Genomic DNA, 21,734 nt, shown 5'->3' on the forward strand with positions numbered 1-21,734 from the left:
GGCACAGTGGTGTCAAAAAGTAAATGAGTTGAAATGGATCAAATGTTGTAGTCACGAAGCATTTACAGTATTTTAGTGACAGAATTTAACTTCACCACTAGGGGGCAACAAGCACCATACACGATACATTTCTGGACAAATGGGCCTCTGGAGTGTGGACATCATTGTTACCTATAAGCAAAAGAGATCGCATGACATTCCTCAATATTAACTAGTTTAAATGCAAGTTCAGGTGTTTAATACTGTTATATTGGTTGATGTGTACAACTGGAGATAGGTACAGGTGAATATGATGGCAAAGGCACAGTGTCTCATAAACTGCTGCACAAGATATGAGCGTGAGCAAAATCATCTCTCTGTTCTCCCAGTGAATCCTCCTCCTTCATTATGACCATGAAACCCAGTGTGCCATCTGCTGGCGTACACATCAAATCAAATGCACATGAGGTTTGGCAGTACAGGTTCTCTAAATAACATAATCAGCACACGAAAAAATAAAGGCCAGGTCTTAAGGAATGTTGGCATATTGTAAGGGGGAAATCCCCCTTATTTGTATGCCACTGCTAAGAGGCAAACTGCAGCCCAGTTGAGCTTCAGACTGGCGGCAGGAAATGCTACTGTCTCTCACACAGGCTGCACAATTCGGATGTGAATTTGCAAAAGCGACTTGCAGAAGGCCTAGCCCTAGCCTATATATAAATCTGGTTATCACTGGAAATATTTTTTGCACGCGAATGCGTCTCAACCAATCGCAGCGTTCTGCACGAGCAGCTGACTATTTTTTGACTCCTGTAAAATGTAGTCTAAATTAATAATTAGCCTCTCAATAAGATGAAAATCTGGAAAAGCACGCTGGTCTGGTTGTCAAATGGACTGGTGAATGGAGGTCACTGCAGACACTGACTGAGCCTCTGAGAGAGAGAGAGCGAGAGAGAGAGAAAGGGGGAGACGGAGGACGGACACAGCCGCCTTCAAAAATGGCGTCTCCGGAGGAAAATTAGTAAAAGATTTTAAAACGCGGCCTGTTTTCCTAACACTTCCTCGTTCGGTATTTATGTTTTTTTCGTACTGTTGATTGTGTATTTAGTGGTGCGGGCTAACTCGTCGTCGTTTTTCCTTTTTGAATGGCCAAAGAGCATAAATCAGAGGAGCATTTGGGGGAAATAAAGGCAGCCCTGTTTTATTTTGATGCGTCGTTACTGACAGCTAGCATCTGCTGCTAGCTTCACCGCTCTGCTCCGGTGGAGGGGGGTGGGAACGATTTGCATTCAAAAGGAGAAACAAAAAATACTTTGAAATTGGGGTTTTCCTTGCTCTCGTGTACGGTGAGTGATTTGCTGCTACCAACGTGGCCCCCGTCGATTGCAATCCTTTTTTTTTTCTTCTTCTTCTTCTGCTGCTGCTGCTAGCATCGTAGCAGAGACTAGCCTAAAGAAAGGGGAGGAGAGACGGAGAAAAGGACGCATTCAAATCAAATGTTTATCAGCAATTCGTCCACCACCACCGGCCAAACCCGCGGCTCCTCCATCATGACTGATTTTGGATTAAACCTGCATTCGAGGGAATGATAAATATGAAAGGCATAGGAAAAGGAGAAAGACTTGTCTCTTTTTTTTGGAGGTAGTTGGATTATAACCCCGTAGACCCCCCTCTTTTTTTCATCCAGCTTTCTCCTCCTCCCCTCCATTTCTCTTTCAATATGCTGTTTTCCACTCCTGAGGACTTGCTTATGAAACCGGGGAAAATAGCCTGAAACCGAGAACTGGAAAGACGGGATTTTTTTCCCCCCCGTAATCTGCGTTTGCGACGTTCTCGTTGCGTTGGTCCTCCATCGCAACACATTGTGACCACATAAATGGATAGAAATTACCCGGGAACAGGATTTGGTGATTTGGGCGCAGGAGCAGGATGGAGTTACGAGAGATCGGCAAAAGCAAGGTATGCATTGGATTCAGACAATGTGCACGCATCACTGGTACTTTTTGCAAAAGGCTGCGATGATGCCAATGTAAACAAATTGTCGCCATTGGGCCCATAAATAGTGCCACGCTTTGCCATTATGTGCAGTGCATTGCCATCAAAACGGTTGCATAGTAATATTATTATAAACAGGAATAGAGCAGTGTGCTGGTCGTGGGGGTGGGCGGGGTGGAGAAAGGAGAAGGTTGGTGGATATGAATTTAATTTGATTGACAGACGTGGGGTTTTTTAGGTGGACCTGGCGGGGTGGAGGTGGGGGTCTGTCTGGAGCATCCATAGGAATGATTGTTCCCGGTGTGCAGGCCTGGACACAGACCCTCGTAGATACATTCACTGGATTTATAGCAAGTGCGAGGAGTGCAGACGCAGCAAAGCCCCCTGACAGACATCAACAAGAACAACTGATGTATATTTACCGGGAACATGTATTTAATGAAACATCGCATCATATTTTACGTTGTGAAGAAAACATGGAATGCAAATTTTAAAGTGGAGGTGGTGCCATTCTTTGAATAACAATAAATAAAAAGATTTCTAATACATTTTGTCTAAGCGATCTAGATAATTGGTGATGGGTTTTGGATGTTTTATGTTCATTTGCATAATTAGATTTAGGAATATTCACGTCGCATAAAACTTGCAAATTTGCTGTTTGTCTAAAATTGGCTGAAGAAAATAAGGCTCGAGTGAATTTATGTGATGCTGAAAATTGGGCTGTACAAGATAGCTCTGTTAGCTTCGCGTTAGCCTGTAAGCTAGCGGTATGTTGCATGGAAGTCGTGAGGCCTGCGCTCGCGAGCATCCTTACTCATGTATCTGCTCGTATATTAAATGTTTTGACCCATAGTTAGCTGCATTATCAGAGTCGAAAGCCACTATACTCTTTTTGGAAGTTATATTTGGCTCAACAAACCTGGCTAGTTGATAGTGTTTGCGTGCAGCTTAGCATGCATTTGCGTCGACTTGCATGAACCAGCTGTTAGCTACATCGACATAATCAATGGCTGCAGTGTAATTAATCGTTGGTCATTAATAACTTGCATATTAAGGAAAATGTATTTTCTCACTCGGCCTAAATCTGCACATTAGTTACCTGTGGTCTATTTACACGCAACAGACTGGCCTTGCAGTTTGGGCCTAGTCTGCATTTGTACCATAGATGCTGAGCTTTGCAGCTAGTCGATGCTACTAGTAGCACTCCATTATAATACTTGCAAATTAACTATCCCATTATTTTTGCATGGCTCTTACATTGCTGGTTTATCTACTGTAATACACTTTGGTGTAATGCAGTAGTTTTTAATTCTGTTAAAATACTGATTGGGGAATAAATCGTTACCCTTAACTTCAAATATAGATTCGACTCATCAGGGATTTTGGTTTTCACTTGTAAGCTACTGTTGAGAAGTTGCATATGTAGACCAAACAAATGAAAAGCCCCAAGTTGACTTCTGATGAATAGATTTTTAATTTAAAAACAATTTACCCACATGTCAGATTTTGTGTATTTCAAAAGTGACCCCAAGCTTTTTCTCAAGGGTCACACTTTGGGAACAGATTATGTTTATGTAAATGTTCTCTGAAATGAATAATATCTAACAATTCCCCTTTCTCTGTAGTCTTGTATATGGGAGTTCCAGATCATCCCACCCTGAGTCTGAGCTCCTTCACAGACAAGCCTACGCCACCCCACACCCTCTGCAGGGCTATGCCACCAATCACCACCCAGGGAGCTCTGGCCAAGGCGGGGCTTGGGGAGCAGCTGGACGGAGTTTGGGTGAGATAAATGTCATACCTTCCATGTCACTACCATAAGGGGCCCCCAGCAATGAATTATTATGCCTCTCTATGCAGGCCCTGGTAGATTGTCATTGGAAAATGTGCACATTATAGCTCAATTGAGCTGAAGCCCTAGATGTGAAAGCCTGTAGTCACCGCATTTGTCCTCGTACAGTTTAGCGATACTGTAAGAGTTGTTTTCAGAGACGGAGGTTGATACTGTAAGAGTTGTTTTCAGAGACGGAGGTTGATGCACTTAGTTACACTCGCAACTACTGACGTGATTTACATTATTCGTAAGTGTGACAGCAGGCTCGGCAAATTAACTTTGTTTAAATCTAGATCCCAAGATCCTGTCTTTTTGATTGTTTACTGATTACGTATTAGGAACTTATCTACATCTCCACAATTAGCATGTTCAAATTTGCATTCTTGACAAATTAATCAATTTTCTTGTTTCTGTCTTTCCTTCCCACAGGTCTGTCGGGGCTCTTTGACACTGGCCTCCACCATGCCAGCCCCTCTGCTCCCGATGCCTCCGTCATGAATCTGATCTCAGCCCTGGAGTCTCGAGGTCCCCAGCCTCCACCCTCTGCCTCCTCCCTTCTTTCCCAGTTTCGCACGCCTTCCTGGCAGACAGGTGGGGCAGTGTTAGATCTTCCCTCATCTGTTGACATTCAAACAGACCCCACAGTCAATATGACATTTAAAGAACCTCCCAATGTTTGGCTCCATTATTATTCTGACATCTATTGCTGTTTGTGCATTTTTATATAACATTTTACTGTATTGTTTACCGTCTTACTCTGGAATACTTTTAAATTAGGGTTTGTTATTTGGTCATTTCAATGATAGCTTGATGGATACTGAGTCATTTTGCAATATGTCTTCCTTTTCCTAACAGCGATGCACACACCTGCTCCTCCTGAACTGTTCATCTCTGGAGCCCTTCCTGGCTCTGGCTCCTTCCCCTCCTCTTCAGCTCTCTCAGCCTATCAGCATCCAGCATCCTTCTCCAGCCGCTCTTTCCCCACAGCCTCCCTTTCCCTCCAGGACACGCCTACGTTTAGTCCTACATCCAATGGCCTGCTCTCCCCACATGACCCCCTATTACATATCAAGGCCCCATCCCAGTCTAGCCTGGGTTTTGATAGACTCCTGTCATCGCAGGGTGCCGCAGCAGCTGCCTACAGGGGCAGCCAGGATCCCACGAGTGCCGCATCAGCCCAGTCGTCCTCTGCCAGGCACCTGCAGTCACACCAGTTCAACCTGCTGTCATCACAGCTCCAGGACCAGTCGTCCCAGCTGTACAATGCGTCCGTCTTTTCCTCAGCCCAGCCCCAGCCTCAGACCCAGTCACAGTCCAATTCGGCTCAGGAACGGGCTGTTCCCCGGCAGGACAGCGTTATCAAGCACTACCAGCGGCCCACGCCAGCTCAGTCGCAGCTCTCATCCTCTGCTGCCCACTCCCTTCAGCACTACCTCAGCTGTGGAGGGGCGGGGTACCAGCAGATCGCCACCCACCACAGGCACGCTGGCCTTTCCTGCAGCCCGCTGGGCGACCAGAGCCCCTCAGCCGACCTCAAGGCCGCCTCTCGCACTGAGCAGTATCGGCCAATCATCCAGCCTCCCTATTCCTCCTCCTCCTCCACCTCGTCTTCTTCCTCAGCTGGGAAAGGTACAAAAAGCAGCTCCAGCAGTGGCTATTCTTCTGCCAGTTCAGTATCATCCTCAAGAACTCCCCACACACCCCCTTCTGCTTCCTCTACCTCTTCCTCCTCCTCCTCTTCTTCTGCCACCTCCGGGGCTCATCCTTCCAATTCAATCCCCACCTCCAGCTCCAGCGCAGCTCCTTCCAGGCAGCAGCCACCCCCTCAACCAGCCCCTCCTCCCCCTGCCCCACAGCAGCAGCAGCCCCCTGCCACCTCCACGGCAGCCCCGCAGTCTCTCCCCAAATCCTGCCTCTCAGGCTATGGTTCCCCTGTTCCCTCAGTGAAGACCCCCGCTGCTCTTACTGGTCAGACCCCACCCCAACAACAGACACAGTCATATTCCCCTAATCAGCCCCCTCCTTCCCACCTGGCTCAGTCCTACGGAGGCTTCAGTTCACCACAAGCCCAAGACCTGAGCTCAGGTACAGGTGGGAAAGGCTATGGGAGTTTAGGAGGCCGAAGCCAGTCATACCCCACTGATATATATGGAGCTGACTCTGCTTATGGATCGCTCCCATCCTCTCTGGGTGGAGCTGGAAGCCCATCACTAGGCTACGGAGCCCCAGGTCACTCCCCTGCCCTTTTAAGGTCAAGTGGTTCATCGGGCAGTGGCGCATCTGGAGGAGGAAGCAGTACCGGCACAGGAAGTGGGAACACCGGGTCAGGAGGAGGAGCGGGAAATAGTATGACCAATGAGAGAGGTGGAGGTGGTAGTGGCGGAGGGTCTTATCATATTCCAGACTCAAGCCCCTCTCCATCAGGCAACTCGGGCATCATCCGTCCAGGGTTGCACTCCCCAGTGCCCACCTGCCCCACACAATCTCCAGGAGGTGCAGGCTCTAATAAATACATTTCCTCGGTCCTCTCCCCCACCTTCCTGGCCTCCCCACAGGGCTACCCTGACACCAGAGGCCCCGGCTCCCAATCTCAGTCCTATCATTCCACCTCCTCCAAAACAAAGGACACCTCCATGCTAGGAGTGGGCTCTCAGAGATCCCAAGAGGAAGTCGATGACGACGATGAGTTCTTGATCCAGCACCTGCTGCAAGCCCAAGCAAGTCCCACACCCCAGGCCGGTCATCACCATCCTCAACAACAGCCCCAACAGACCTCCCAACAAACACAGCCTCAGCCCCAGTCCGTGACCCCGACCACTGATTCAGACAAAGGGCTGAGCTATGACATGAGTAAGAGCTCTGAGGAGAGGTACCACCCCCAGAGTGTCATACGCACCCACAGTGCCACATCTACTGGTAATGCAGGGTCCATCTCAGGGCTGGAAAGCCAGCTGGAGATGTCACTCAAGAAGCAACAACAACATCAACAACAACACCATCATCAACAGCAACAACAACAGCAGCAGCAGCAAAGGAACGAGAGGTCTGTCGGAAGCAGCAGGAGCAGCGGGGGGAGAGGCAGCGCTGAACAAGTGCACTCCCACCTCCACCACCACGACACCCTAGGCTCGGTAGTCCACTATGGGCGGGGCGACCCGTACAGTCAACACTCCCTCGCTCCCCAACACTCCTCGCACGTGTCCTCACACTCGCAGATACCACCGCACACCCAAATGGATCTCCAAAAGAAGCCGCAGGAGCGGCCTGAAATCCCATACCCTCGGAAAACACCGGAACTCCAGCAACAGCATCCCCAGTCTCAAGCTGCCGGCTCCCTCATGGACTCTCCCACCGACCAGTCCCGTCAGCCGCCACACCTGCTCCAGTCAGTGCTGTCCCACACCACCCGCAACAAACTGGAGCCTCACCAACAGCATCAACAGCAGCACCACAAAATGGACTCTCATCGGCAACACCAACAGCATCACAAAATGGACTCTCATCCCCAACAGCAGCAGCACTCCATTAGCCAACAGCAAGCTGTAATGGAAGGTGCTGGTGGGACACTTGGCTCGAGTAAACATCAGGGTCAGTCTCAGTCCCAAACCACCCAGCTCCAGCTTCAACTCCAGTCCCAGGCTTTGGAGGTGGCAGCGGCTCACTACAACCACGGCCCCCCGTCACATCAGCACGAGCAGAGCCAGGTTAAACAAAGCTCAGTGGTGTCTTCTTTGGACATGCTGGAACGCTCCCTTTCTCAGACCTCCAGCACAGACGTCGCTGTTGCAGAGGACAGGCGCGGTGGACCGGGCAGCGTGGGAAGGAGTAGCGGTAGCAGTGAGCGCCACAGACAGGAGCAGCAGCAGCAGCAGCAGAGGCACCATCACACACAGCAACACTCTGCCTCTGAGCTCCACTCCTTTCTCTCTGAGCCCGATATCGACTTATCCACCCCGCCTCACATGCACCATCTTTCACAGCACCTCCCCCAGCAGCAGCACCCCAGCGCTCAACACCAACAAACCCACTCTCACCACCCTCACCAGCAGCCCACACACCCTCACCACATACCCCCATCATCTGGCTCGGCCCACTCCCAGCCACAGTCTGACCAACAGCAGCCCCTGTCCTCCCAGCTCACCCCTCAGCAGAGCCAGCTGGACCAACAGCGCTCTGAGCAGCACCAGTTCGACACCGTCAGCCCGGTGGAGAAAGCAGACCAGAATCAACAAAGTAACCGCTTTGTACCCCTAACTTCCATCTGCTTCCCGGACTCCCTCCTTCAGGATGAGGACCGCTCCTTCTTTCCAGGAATGGAAGACATGTTTTGCGCAGAGGACTACAAGTCGAGCTGTGCCGGAGGTGCCGGACCAGGACAGGAGGAGATGAATGAAAGCCACACTGGACAAGAGGGAATGGATTCCATGAAAGCTGGACAGGGTGGAGGTGGAGCAGGGGGAAGTGGTGGAGCTAGCTATGACATAATGGGTCACCATGGTGGAGATCAAGGTTATGAGCCATACTGTCATGGCCTGGAAGAACCCAGCAACAACACCATGACTCTGGATCTAGACTCCCTTAAAACCCACGAGCTCCCTTCCACTGTGAACACTGAACAGCTGGGACTGATACAGTCCCAGGGCCCAGCTATGGGTATGGGTCCCAATCCTGCGGGTCCCAACAACTCTGGAGCCAAACTGTCCTCTGGGCCTGGAGGAGCTGGCCAAGGAGCTGGTTCTGGAGGCCTCCAATCTCCCATTTTCTGCTCCTCTCGTCCCAAGAAGCTCCTCAAGTCCAGCTCTTTCCACCTGTTGAAGGAGCGGCGGGACCCCAACACACTGCCTAAAAAAAGTTACGCTCAAGAATATGAGTTTGAAGATGACGAGGATAAAGCCGACCAGCCGGCGGACATTCGGTTGAACAGCCGGAGGCTGCCGGACCTTTTGCCAGACTTGGTGTCCAGCTGCAGAAAGGGAGGAGGAGGGAGTGGCTCTCTCAGCCCTTTAATGGGTGACATTGACTTCTACCACTCCTCTGGTTACTCCTCAATGGGTTCACACACTCTTTTGCCTCAGGATGGACCCAAGAAGAGGGGCCGAAAGCCCACTAGACCCAAGAGAGATGGTCCCCCTAGGCCAAGAGGCAGGCCTCGCATCCGCCCAATGCCGGAGCCCTACACTCCACGAGGGATGATGGGGGAGATGGGTGGGACGCCAGCAGGAGGGGGATTCAGTGTGGAGGGACGAGGTAGGGGCAGGGGCCGTGGAAACCGAGGTAGAGGACAAAGGAGGGAGGATATGTACATGGAAATGAGCGGGAAGGAGCAGGATCAGATGCACCAACATCCCCTCCATCAGCAGCAGCCACAGCAGCTCCATCACCAGCCGCAACAGCAGCTACACGAGCCTATTCCTCCTCTGAAGGTCAGCGGCATTCACTCTAGATATGTTAAAACAAATATTCATTACCAATCAATGAATAATTGTGTTTGTTATTACGAGCTAAATATGGTGATTTATATACATCTGTATGTTCAGGCAGAGTTTCCTTAAATCCTATGGTTTTCTTGTGTTTTAGATCAAGTTACCAATTGGTACCCTGTCCTCCTCCGATGCCTTGCTGAGGACGGACTCTTTGTCTGGCACGGACCCTGCTTTGTCGGACGGCTCGGTGGGCTCCGCGCCCTCACTAGGTTTAAGTCCTGGACCCCCCTGCAGCACTGAAAGCAACAGAAGTCAGGAAAAGAACAAGCAGAAAATCCACATGATGAGTGAAGGAGTGGATGATGAGGGGCTGGAGGAAAGGGTAAGAGCGACATGATTATATCTCTGCTGAGATAATTAACATTCATTGCTTGGTAGTTGTGGAGTTCACTACTTGAGTGGTGGTAAGTCTCTCTTTTTCTACTTCTAGGGCGATGAGAAAGACTCTGAGTCCAAGGCCGGCTTCGTCGCTTCATTCTTGGACTTCCTCAAGACAGGGAGGAGACCTCCAGGCTTGGACATCTCTCCAGGAATGGAACACGACAATGGCGAAACCTCCCCCTGTAAATTGGGAGGTCTGCGCCCACTGTCTCCCGCACCGCAGCCACCTCCGTTCGGGGACAGCGAAGGGAACGGGGGTCTGACTCTGGGCAACTGCCCAAGCCCAAAGCGCTTGGACGACGAGCTGAAGAGGAACCTGGAGACCTTGCCTTCGTTCTCCTCTGATGAGGAGGACTCTGTCGGAAAGAACCAGGACCTCCAGAAGAGCATTTCCTCAGCCATTTCTGCTTTGTACGACACTCCTCAGCTGAACTCTAACATGCACACCCCGCTACCTCCTACACCTCCTCATCCTCAGGCTCCTCAGTCCCCACTTACGCCGACACTGCAGCCCCCCACACTTAGCCCACAGCCCACCATGCATACGCCCCACGACCTGTCCGAGTCCAACGAACCCGATGTCCTCCAGCCAGAAGATGGAGACATGGATGAGAACAAAGATGAGGAGAATGAGGAGGAGGAGGAGGAGGAGGAGGAGGAGGAGGAGAGGAGCACGGGAGGAGATGAAGAGTGCGATATGACGGAGGAGAGAGAGCCCCTGCTGGAAACCCTCGGTGCCCCCAATCTTGATGGTAAGGCTGTCTGCTTGCTTTTTGTTCCTCTCATGCCTCATTTTCTTGCAAGTTGATTTTTCTACAACTCAGCTAAAGAAAATGTATAATTTTTCCCCCAGGCTGAGTTATTGCTGTAGTTTTTTGGTCTAATAAAATGTCCCAATTTGTCCACTTTGATTTAATTCTTGTAGCCGTTTTAACATTGTGATTAAAAATTACCGTAACCCTAATCTTGCCCTTCTTTTTTCCTTCAAAGCGTCCCTCCCCGAGATTCCTCCAGAAGCAGAAACTCCTGAACCTCCCTCTATCCCTCCATCTCCCGCCTCCTCCTCCTCCCCCTCTCACTCCCCCCTCCCTCCCCTCCCCCTCCCCTCACCCCTGCCTCTACTGGAGGAACAACAGGAGCATTCCCAGCCTCCAAGCCCCGTCGCTCCCACATGCCCCTCTCCGCCACCTCCCCCACCCGCTTCTCTCCCTCAGCCTGCTTCCCCTCCTCCTCCAACTTCCCCTCCTCCCCCGTCTTCAATTCAGAAGGAGTCTCCCGTGCCATCTCCGGAGTCCCCCGCCTCTCCCGAAGAGGCCCCACCTCCTAAGATCAACTCCCTGCACCTGGCCCAGAAGCAAGAAGATGCTGCCATTGCTGGAGAGAGTGAGGAGGACGAGAGCGAGAGTGGAGGCGAGGGCATCTTCAGAGAAAGGGACGAGTTTGTGGTACGGGTGGAGGACATTCGAACACTCAAGGTATTTGTGTGTTATTTACAGTTAAAGAATCACATCGTACTTTGTTGGGCCAACAGTGGCTTTCTTTCTGGTGGAGAGCAACATATTATTTTAACTAATACCAAGTCATTACGCTGCTGAGTTCAAACTTGAATCCTTCAGTAGCTTCCAAATGACAGATATGTTATACTTCCTTGTGTGTCGTGTGTTTGTGCACAGCTGGCCTTGCAGACGGGCCGCGAGCCTCCTCCCATCTGGAGGGTGCAGAAAGCGCTGCTGCAGAAGTTCAGCCCAGAGATCAAAGATGGACAGAGACAGTTCTGCGCCACAAGCAACGTGAGTGACACCATTTTCAGTCAAATATATGACACTGAAAGTTGTGCTACTCGTGTGTAATTACATCTTTATAATCTGTTTCTGACACAGTATCTTGGCTACTTCGGAGATGCCAAGAGGCGATACCAGCGGATCTATGTCAAGTTTCTGGAGAATGTCAACAAGAAGGACTATGTCAGAGTCTGCTCTCGGAGACCTTGGCGCAGAGCCACACCTGCTCTCAGGTACCTATGTTTACCATATAATAATCAATAGTCAATTATTTTGCCGATACCTTTTAATGTAATTTCAAAGGACTTGTACCTGTTTTTCATTTTAGGTTTTTGGCAATAAATATACACTCTGTTCATCTTTAAAGTTGTTTCCATCTCTGATACAATTCCTTTGTGCGTCACAGACGCCAGTCCCTCTCCAGAATGACTTCCCCTCCTGCCACCCAGGCGCCACCGAGAGTGGAGAAAGAGGAGCGAGTGGCTCCGCCAGTCCAGCGTGAACAGCGGGAGAAAACCAGAACCGCAACAACAAAAGAACAGCGGGAGAAAAAGGAGGTTCCAGCTGCTCTACCCAAAGCCAAGGAGAAGGAGAAAGAGAGGGAGCCTGAGAAGGAGCGGGAGAAGGAGAAGCGAGTGCAGCCGCAGCAGGACAAAGTGGAGAAACGTGCCACAGCAGCAGAGCGAGGTAGAGCGAAGGAGGAGAAGAAAGCGGTGGAGAGGAAGGAGGAGAAGAAAGCGGTGGAGAGGAAGGAGAAGGAAAAGGATGAGCGCCAACCCAAGACCAAGCCAGCCAAAGTGAAGGCGGAGCCACCGCCGAAGAAGAGGAAGAGGTGGCTGAAGGAAATACCTTCATCATCTGACTCGGACTCATCGGAGGAGGCAGCTAGTGAGAATGAAAGTGAGATGCCATTTTGATTCTTTGTGTTCGCATGTTTGCCATTAGAAGTCCGTGTAATGGAGTCACAAAGCAGCACATGCACCGCGGCAGAGTCTTGGTTTTAAACTCTGGTTCTCGTCCGCTCAGTGCCAGTGAAAGGCGGCGTGAACAACCGTGCCATGAGGGAGATGTTCAGGAGCTACGTGGAGATGCTGGTCAGCACAGCCCTGGACCCCGACATGATCCAAGCCCTGGAGGACACCGACGGTGAGAACTGCACACACACACACACACACACACACACACACATGGCCTCTTCAGCATGTTTACAATTAAAGCCTCTCTTAAAAAACATGCTACTGACGTGTAGGAGACAGAAATGGAGTGGGAAGCTCAGATGCAGTCTCTCCTAACCAGGTCTGCTTGTCTGGTAGCATGTTTTCTGCAGATTACATGTCTGCATTGAGGCATTTTGATGGTGTCGTCTTCAAATGGCTTCAAGTGTCTGCGTGCAGTTTGGGCCGGTTGAATAAATATCACCAGCAGCTGCTTCAGTTCAAGCCATTCACGGACAAACTGTCATACGAACTGACATACATATTTAGATTCATCTTTATTGTTTTTTTTGGAAATCCAAAATAAAGGTGTGACGGGTTGAAGGAAAGCTCTTTGAATCTGCCGGCGGTATTAAAATGATTGACGGCTACATGGATGATGACTAATGAAACTTCCTTTGCCTTGATTGGCCACCAGATGAGCTGTACCTCCCGCCGATGAGGAAGATCGACAGCATCATCAGCGAACAGAAGAGGAGGTTGTTGAGGAGAGTCAGCATGAGCTCTCAGCACCAGGTAATCCGCCCTGAAGCTGCTGCTTCTCTCTCCGTCTTTAAACAGGAAGTAGGTTTACAACAATAATCGACCGATCAATCAAGTCACGTATCAAACAAAAATGTTTCCAGGATTAGCTGCTTTTGTCATAAATTGACATCACCTTAGCTTCTGATGTTTTACGTACTGAACGGTCATTTTTAATAATAAACTGATTTATTTGAAAATAATCACAAACTCAAGGACAAAATTCTTCATTTTCTTACATTTCATCTTAATATCTTATTATCGGTCCACCTTTTCAGTTTCTGACTCTTTTTTTCATGTCTCTCCCCTGACAGGAGGTCCTGCATGCGTACCCCCAGATCATTGTAGACCCCCTGGACTCAGGAGCGGTCAGGGTGCGGCTAAGTGGGGATGCTTACAACCGAAAGACCCTCAATAGAGTCAAAAAGACCCTGCCTAAACCACAGGTAGGTGTGAGGGTCAAGAGCGTCTGTAGGCCCGTAATGGATTATTAAATGTATTTTAAAGAATATGTTGGGGTCAAACAATAAGGAAGACCACTAAGGAATACCTTTTAGTCATTTTATTTAAGCTGTGGAGTCTAGATGTTGAGCCTATAACCAGGTGATTATTTCTGGTTTCTGGGTGACACTTAAAACACGGCATCAACAGAATGCTGCATTCGCATAAAAAGCTTGACGGTGAAAGATGGATCGCTGAGAGCCGAGAGGTAAAACCGCTCTAGCTTCCCCTCTAACACCTGCTGTGAGTTTCACTCTTCCTCACACGGAACAGTGGGAATCATTTTCACTGCAGCTTTTCTGACAATTTAATGTGTTGAAATTGATCTCATGATTGTGATGATAAATCTGACTTCCTCTTTTTTGTCCTTTTTTTTTTTTTTTTTTTTTTTTTTTGCCTCTCTAGGACCTTAAACTGTCAGCAGAGACATATCGAATCTACAGTCTCTTCCACTCCCTGCATCACTATAAATACCACACCTTCTTACAGTGCAAGAAAGAGGTAAGCACACCGTCATGTTAGCTGCTCGTACGCATTCAATCAAATACTGTATGGAAACGCACAAATCTCATTACACGGGAAGGAAAGCAGACACAGGCTGGCTCCGCGTCGCCTAAGACGCTGGTTTTGAGTCGTCACAATTTTGTCTGTATTTTCCGTCCCTTGTCTCCAGACCAACACCATCGAGCAGGCGGCTGAGGACCCGGGCCAAGAGGAAGTGGTACAGCAGTGCATGGCCAACCAGAGCTGGCTGGACACCCTCTTCAGCTCCTTCATCGAGCTGCTCACGCTCAGCACCAAAGCCTGAGTCGACCACAAAGACTGAGAGAGAGAGGGAGAGCATGGAGTAAAGCTAGAGGATTTAAAGAAACAAAGATGGATCCTACTGTACAGCCCCCCCCACCCCGGCCCGCTTCAAGTCTCTTAAGATCTTAGGGTGAATTTTTAAGGACCTTGACGAACACGAGGTCTATTCATGTGGCCTTGGACACTGGCCTCTGTTCTTTTTCTTGTTGTTGATCACTGACTAAAGAAATGTCTTACTTTGTGAGGGGAGGGGGGGGGGGGGGACCCTACCGGATCAGGGGTCAGGAGGGAATTGACCGTTGAGGGGTGGGGGGGGGGAGCGACGCGAAGTGGAAGGACAAAGAAGAGGAGCCGTAATGCCAAGTCAACGGAGGAGCCACTGACATCTTGTTAACTGTGTGTCGTGAAGAAAATAGTTCAAAGAGAAACTGTTACCACTTAGTTTTTACATAAATTATTTTTTTGAAGACTAACATCAGCTGTTGACTTTTGAAAAGAGTGGAAGAGGGTGAGAATGCTTTTTAAACTGCGTTGTGTGCCGTGAGCAGAGTGAACACTGACTCGTCCACGGATAGAAACATGAAATGTGTTAATAGACGCTCTCTCTCGCTCGCTCTCTCTCTCTCTCTCTCTCTCTCTCTCTCTCTCTCTCTCTCTCATCCTGTGCTATGTGAAGGGCAGCACCGGTCCGCTGTGTGATAATATATAAACACATTTTTATTATTTATATGAGGAGGTTTTTAACTTAAACTCTCACAAGCACTGGGTCGCTGCCCGGACATTTTCAAAACCTTTTTATTTTCCACAGGATCAGTATTCAGTCGTTACCCACATATCCAAGCCGTCTTCCCCTCTATTCAAAGAACAGACGTCGAGACAGAAATATTGTATCAAATACAGTGGGTGTAAAATAACGGGGAGAAAAAAAACGTAAAAAAAGACGAGGATGGGGGGAAATCTATTTGAAACTTAACATTGTTGTGCTTCAGTTCAATCATCCGTCATGCAGGTGCAAAGAAAAAGAAGTAAACTTTCCATTTCCCATGTGGGAAGAAGGAGTATAAATAAGTAATATTTAAAGAGGAAATAGTCATTTCATTTTTATCATTTTGATGTTTGTGCATACTATGACTTATTTTGAAAACAATCTAATTTTCCATAAAAAAAAGGAAAAAAAGGCTTGTAAATATTGTACAGTTCTTGATGAAATTCTTTGTCCTTCTGTACATTAACTCTCCTGTATTTGAGAAACAAATAAAATCTGCAAAGAACAAATGGCGTTTTGTTTCCCTACTGTGTGTGTGTCTGTGTTCTTTGACATCTATCTTTGTGAGGACATTTTGATTGATCCTTGTGTATTCATAAGGCTCTCGGGGCAGAAGATTGTGGTCATTGTTGTTTTTCTTGGATGTTTGGCCTTCAATGTGCGGTGCGTCAGTTTGACACAAGAGAAGCTGTTTTTACATTCATCTGCTGAAGGAGGAAAATGTTAAATCTGAGTTTAACACATGCACCTACAAGCAGGATTTGTTTTTAGTTTTTGTGTGCAAATCCACAGATTCTACCTTTTTCAATGAGGTAGGACGAGTAGATGTGGCTGAAGTATTTCTAACCAGTTAACTGGACTTTTTTTCTGTGTCGACTCAAATGATTATTCAAAGCAGAGTACTTTATGTCTTTAAACATATTTAACTGAGGTATAAAGGGTCAGGGGATGTATTGTGTCCTTAACGGTCCTCACAAGTGTATACATATAAACGTGTGTTTGACTCCACCTAGCGGGCCAGGCTGGTATGGCACTTCCCGTCGTCACATCTTGAAAACGAAACTGACGATTCGGAGTTTCCCGAGAACACCTCGTCAGCCGGGCTCCTGTCGGTATTTAAGGAATAAAGCGCTTCGACAGGTGATTGTTCCTGCTGCACAGACTTACTGCCGTCAACCTGCATCACTCTGAAGTTTGACCCTGGAAACGACTGCGCTTGAACTCGACTCGCATCGGCGGACATCTCGTCACTTCAGGTGGGAGAGTTTCCATCGGAACTGTCGGTGTTGTTTTTAACATTTCACCGGAGTTTACATCTCCTCAGCTGTGCTCTGTTGCGGAGCTGTTGGCAACAATTGCACTTGAGGTTATGGCGCTCCTCAACTGTGGGTTTTCCAGCTCATTTTACACACGACAACACGAATATTCACAGTAATATTTCATTATACTGTACTACATTTATAGACAGAGGGAGAGGGCAACTAGTCCGCTATATATAGGTGACTCAATACAATACTGCATGCTGTATTCAATTTCACACTTGACATGGTTGTATGCTACATGAGTATTTACACTGTAATAGTCTTGTTCACTTTTAAATTTAAACACAAACATTGAACTTTTCACCAATATTAATATTTGACTGTGAAGAAGCATTTTTCAGAGTGGAGTGCTTTATAATTTTTCTTTTTATCTTTGAATACATTTGACTGCACTAAGTATTTTGAGGTTGTTTTTCTTTGAGTATTTTTGACATTGAATGCTGAAGCACACCTGGTTTAATACCTGCCCGCTTCCTCTTTCTTGCAATTCAGAAATTGCCAATAAAAGTTTTTCCAGCTGCACCAGTGTTGTACAGAAGTCAGGGTGTTGCCGCTCAGACACTGTGTGTTGCATGTTTCTTTAAGCTTTTCATAATTAAGTGGGAGAAAAGACAGAAAGATGAATCCCTCATTCTAGTATTATTGTACATTAGAAATATATTGTCTACACTTTAATGAACAGTTCATGGAAACATGCAAAGGTTGAGTTCCATTGTATTATCTACACCCTTTTACTTACATTGCTAACTTAATTACATTGTTGAATCCAGTTGTAAAATGACTGAATAGCGCTCTACAGTATTTTAAGACGGACCCTAACATTCTAATATAATCCTATATATTATATAATTATATATATATATATAATTCATATAATCCTATCAATACATATGAATAATTATGGTGATTAAAAATCCAGCCTGTCTCAGCTGCTTTTGGATCGGCTTCTGAGCTTGAAATATTACAAAACTAATCGTAAAATAAAAGCAACAAAAATGTGTGAAATGATTTCTATTATAGATGATCTGGGTATCATGTTACTGATGATCAGGGATGCCAAATGGCGCCCTTGTGACACTGTTGACTGGACATTTTGTCCTGCAGAAATGTCTCATCCTAAACCACTGCTCATCCCGTGGCTGCGGGCCAAGATTGACAGCGGCAGGTATCCCGGCGTGAATTGGCAAACAGAACAGAAAACAGAGTTCTCCATCCCATGGAAACATGCTTTAAGACAGGACTCCTCCGACACGGACATCCTCATCTTTAAGGTAATAGTCACGCACAGTCATCATTAAAAAAACCATCAGTGGCAGTAGAGTAGAAAGTAGTCACTTACATGAATTGGACATAACTTTTGACTTGTATTCATTGTGTTCCACAAAGTGACAATAGTTTAAAAGAATCCATCATGTATGAGATCTTTTTGAAGAGTGTCTTGCCTTCAACCTGTGTCTTCCCTGCAGGCCTGGGCAGAGGTGAGTGGCAATGGCCGTGCTCACGGAGACGCCTCAGTCTGGAAAAGGAACTTCCGCAGCGCCCTCCGGGCCAAAGGCTTCACACTGGTCTCCGACAAAAGGAACGACGCTGCCGACCCCCACAAAGTGTTTCGCTGGCCGGATGAGGCAGCATCAGAAGGTGAGGATCCACCAGGGTGTCTGTAGACTGTCACCATTCCATCCTTTATTGTAGTGGATAACAGGAAAGTTACAAAAAACAACTATTTCCTCTGATGAACTGTATTAAAAACCACCTATTAACAGAATGAATGTAATGAGACGTGTGTGTGAAATGTATTCACTGGCACTTTGCATTGATTGGATTGGAAAATGATTCTTTTTCCGTGCACAGCACATATCTGATCACCCCCTTACCTGATTTGGATGATCATCACATTTCCATCTGTTTTGCATACGTTTAATTTTGGATTTATGTTTCTGCGGTTGAGGAATGGAACACAGAGGCAATGCCGCTTGTAAAGGGGATTATGAGATTAAAGAGGTGTTTCTGAGGGGAATAAATGAATAAAAGATAGCACGCTGCAGATGTTAACTAAGCTCTTTGCTTTCACTCTCAAAGCTCATAACTCTTCTGCTGGATCCCAGGACCAAGTTGACCTCGATTTATTTGAGGATTATCGCCTTCCTACACAAGAAGTAAGCGACTGCTTGTGGGTCTGTAGGAACACTGGACGTAAAATGTGTAAATATGTAATTGCATGTGAACTCATTCAAATGTGTATATGTGATATCTTAGAGCCAGGCCGGCCAATGCTTTGAACAATATGTCTGTCTTCCATTCGACGGTGTGTTTGCAGGTACGGGACTGTTTATTATCTCCTGGCATGCATTTTTTACTTTAGAAGGTACATTATTTCTTTATTATTGCCATGAATGTGGAAACACTGAATATGAATCTTTCTGAACCAATCAATATTTGCCAGGTGAATCCTTAGCCAACCAGGATATTCTCCAGGAGTGTCTAAAGGGACTGAACATCGGCCCCGGAGAAGGTAGACTTACTGTATCTGCTCTGCTCATTATTTCCTCCTCACTGCTGCAGTGTGAGCAGAAAACAACAGCATCCACAGCTTCCAACAAACACTTTATTCAGTTTCTGCAACTTTTCCACAGAGGGCACCGCAGGCTTTGAGCCTCCTCCTGAGCAACAACTGCTCCGAAACCCGGTTGTGATTGATGGAGACGCGTTGCCTGGGCAACAGCAGTATCCAGTAATGTTTGCGGGTGCAGGCAGTGAAGCTGGGTTGCCTGAGCAACCAGCACATCCAATGGAGGGAGCCGTGGGAGGGGCCTATGACAAGCAGTTGGCAGACCAGCTCCTACATACCGTGACCGAGACCAGTAACAGAGAACAGTTCAGTAAGTCGACGGATGTTGCTGTGAAAAGGAAAGGGGAATTTTACACTGGCATTCAAAAATGACATCCCTCACTCAATATCAGCATCTAATAACTTCAATTAGGCCATTAAAAGTAATGTAGCCAGTCAATTAACATCATTCAATCATCATCAAATGTGTTTTAAACAGGAATACAGTTAAGAGTGGTGCGCTCTTTCTCATAATCTTCTCCTATTTCTGAATCCACAGAGACTCATTTCAGGATATCAGTGTACTACAGAGGGGTGATGGTGTCCGAGCAGCTGGTTGAGAATGAAGTTGGAATCCGTTTAGTCTACAGGTAACATCAAAATAACGCTTTCATCAAAGGAAACATGTCTCACAAATGCTCAGTGTCTAACTTCAGACCAACCGTCACAGGTAAAGGAATAGTCTGGTGTTTTAGGAAGCACAATATTCACTTTCTTGCCGAGAGTAAGAGATGAGAAGATTGATACGACTCTATACAAGTAAGTCGCTGGAGCCAGTAGCCAATTGGCTTAGCTTAGCATAAAGACTGGAAACAGGTGGACCCAGCTAGCCTGGCTCTTTCCAACGGTAGCTAAATTTACTGACCAGCTCTTCTAAAGCTCATTGAGTAACACCAGGCTAGCTGTTTCCTCTTGTTTCCAGTCTTTATGCTAAGCTAAGCTAACCGTCGCGTGGCTGCAGCTACACATTTTTACCTTACAGATATGAGAGTGGTATCAATCTCCTCATCTAACTCTCGGCAAGAAGCAAAACGAGTCCCACTAACCCTTTAATGTTGTCAGGGCTCTGCCTTTAATATGAAATCGAATGAACAAATGTTGTTTTCACATCAGGCCCGATCTCAACGGCACAGTTGTGGATCACGAGTCAGGCCTGTCCCTGGTCTCTCTGCCAAGTCTTGGAGCCATGCTGGATCAAACCCAAGCCAGTCTGACCCAACGCATCCTGGAAAAGCTGGGCGATGGTTTGGACGTGGGGGTTTCAGGCCATGTGGTCTACGGCCAGCGACGGGGTGAAATCAAAGCCTTTTGGAGCCTCTCTCAGTATGACAGGAGCAGACAGCCGCAAGAGGTTTATAAACTGCAGCCTCAACCACTGTACCTGTTCAAGGACTTTTTGCAAGGTGGGTGACAGGAATAATTCTGTAGCTTTTTCCTCAGCTTACCTGTGGAAACGTGCAGTATCGTGCATGTCGGCTTGGTGTAGTGATTGATTGCCCTTCCCCTCTAGGACTATTGGACTTCATTGCAGGGAGAGACAGCCCTCCATGCTCCCTGTTCTTCTGCCTTGGGGAGAAGTGGCCTGACCCAGACAACAAGTCTTGGGAGAAGAAACTCATCACAGTGGAGGTGAACATCCCTTTGAATTATTAAAAGGCACAGTCAGTGTTGTGCTCTCGCAGACCTACAGAGCAGTATTTCAGTATTATAATATTATTTATTTTCTTGCTGCACATACCTCTGTCAAATTTCATGAGTGAGCAAACCGCCACGAATTGCCCACTCAAGGGAGCTGTAGTCAGCAGCACTTTTCAAAAGGCAATTTTGTCTCGGTATTGATTAAAAACGCTGAGGGAACAAAGTATGAAAAGCGTCTGGTGACAAATGATCCCTCGGGTGTAAAAGTTTTTTTTTTTTTTTTTTTTGTTACTCCCGAGCCTCTGCAGAGGAGTGCATGCTGAGAAATGAAAAGCTGAAACATAAAGTTACTTTGGAGAAAGCAGCTTGACACGTCTCATTGCGCCAGCTTTCCTCGGATTGCACGGCTTCTGTCAAGCTCAAATTCGTCACCTCACTCTTGTCATTCTTGTCACGGCATCTGACTTTCTGCTCCCGGGTTTCTTCTTCTGTCTCAGGTGGTCCTGACTTCACTGGAGTCGCTGAAGACAATTGCTGTCGGAGGCGGCGCCTCCTCCCTGCAGTCGGTGGAGCTGCAGATGTCCCTCGAAGAGATGATGGAGATGTGCTGACGCACTCTGCAATCCTCAACCTTGACAATAACATCTCAGAAATAATCATGTTTACATGTTTTGTTAAAATGTGATATCTTGATTCTACAGCAAAAATAATGGATCAGGTATTAATAATTGCTCTGGTGTTGGATTATGTTTGTAGATAAATATGTGCTTTTGAATTAATATACACAAATGTTTACATAGAATAAGGAGACTATGATCAGAGAGATTTAATAGGATCTTTTTGACATCATTTACATATGTTGGTGTTTCTGAGAATTAAAAACACATTCCTAAAATAGCGTAT

At 47.3% G+C, this 21,734-nt stretch overlaps 2 protein-coding genes across 2 annotated transcripts; both read left to right on the forward strand.

Annotated features, from left to right (window-relative positions):
* Positions 1-979: 979 nt before the first annotated feature.
* prr12a (proline rich 12a) lies at positions 980-14,717 on the forward strand. The gene is made up of 15 exons (XM_079293279.1): positions 980-1,938; positions 3,600-3,757; positions 4,238-4,399; positions 4,664-9,231; positions 9,386-9,613; positions 9,722-10,424; positions 10,663-11,147; positions 11,346-11,462; positions 11,553-11,686; positions 11,860-12,353; positions 12,480-12,599; positions 13,086-13,183; positions 13,504-13,635; positions 14,096-14,191; positions 14,364-14,717. The coding sequence occupies exons 1-15, from the start codon at positions 1,856-1,858 to the stop codon at positions 14,496-14,498; spliced, it is 7,713 nt and encodes a 2,570-aa protein (XP_079149405.1). The 5' UTR covers positions 980-1,855; the 3' UTR covers positions 14,499-14,717.
* Positions 14,718-16,384: 1,667 nt separating this feature from the next.
* irf3 (interferon regulatory factor 3) lies at positions 16,385-21,527 on the forward strand. The gene is made up of 11 exons (XM_079293784.1): positions 16,385-16,519; positions 17,690-17,856; positions 18,052-18,223; positions 18,665-18,741; positions 18,842-18,902; positions 19,029-19,097; positions 19,219-19,464; positions 19,693-19,783; positions 20,307-20,596; positions 20,704-20,822; positions 21,329-21,527. The coding sequence occupies exons 2-11, from the start codon at positions 17,692-17,694 to the stop codon at positions 21,440-21,442; spliced, it is 1,404 nt and encodes a 467-aa protein (XP_079149910.1). The 5' UTR covers positions 16,385-16,519; positions 17,690-17,691; the 3' UTR covers positions 21,443-21,527.
* Positions 21,528-21,734: the final 207 nt, after the last annotated feature.

The sequence above is a fragment of the Melanostigma gelatinosum genome (assembly GCF_949748355.1).
Source record: "Melanostigma gelatinosum genome assembly, chromosome: 21".
NCBI lineage: Eukaryota > Metazoa > Chordata > Actinopteri > Perciformes > Zoarcidae > Melanostigma > Melanostigma gelatinosum.

Coding starts and splice junctions, on each gene's coding strand:
- prr12a (XM_079293279.1), top strand. CDS start 1,856: ATGGATAGAAATTACCCGGGAACAGGATTTGGTGATTTGGGCGCAGGA. Junction 10,425..10,662: donor CGGTGCCCCCAATCTTGATG/GTAAGGCTGTCT, acceptor TTTCCTTCAAAG/CGTCCCTCCCCGAGATTCCT. Junction 12,354..12,479: donor GGCAGCTAGTGAGAATGAAA/GTGAGATGCCAT, acceptor TCGTCCGCTCAG/TGCCAGTGAAAGGCGGCGTG.
- irf3 (XM_079293784.1), top strand. CDS start 17,692: ATGTCTCATCCTAAACCACTGCTCATCCCGTGGCTGCGGGCCAAGATT. Junction 18,742..18,841: donor ATCGCCTTCCTACACAAGAA/GTAAGCGACTGC, acceptor GTGATATCTTAG/AGCCAGGCCGGCCAATGCTT. Junction 18,903..19,028: donor ATTCGACGGTGTGTTTGCAG/GTACGGGACTGT, acceptor AATATTTGCCAG/GTGAATCCTTAGCCAACCAG.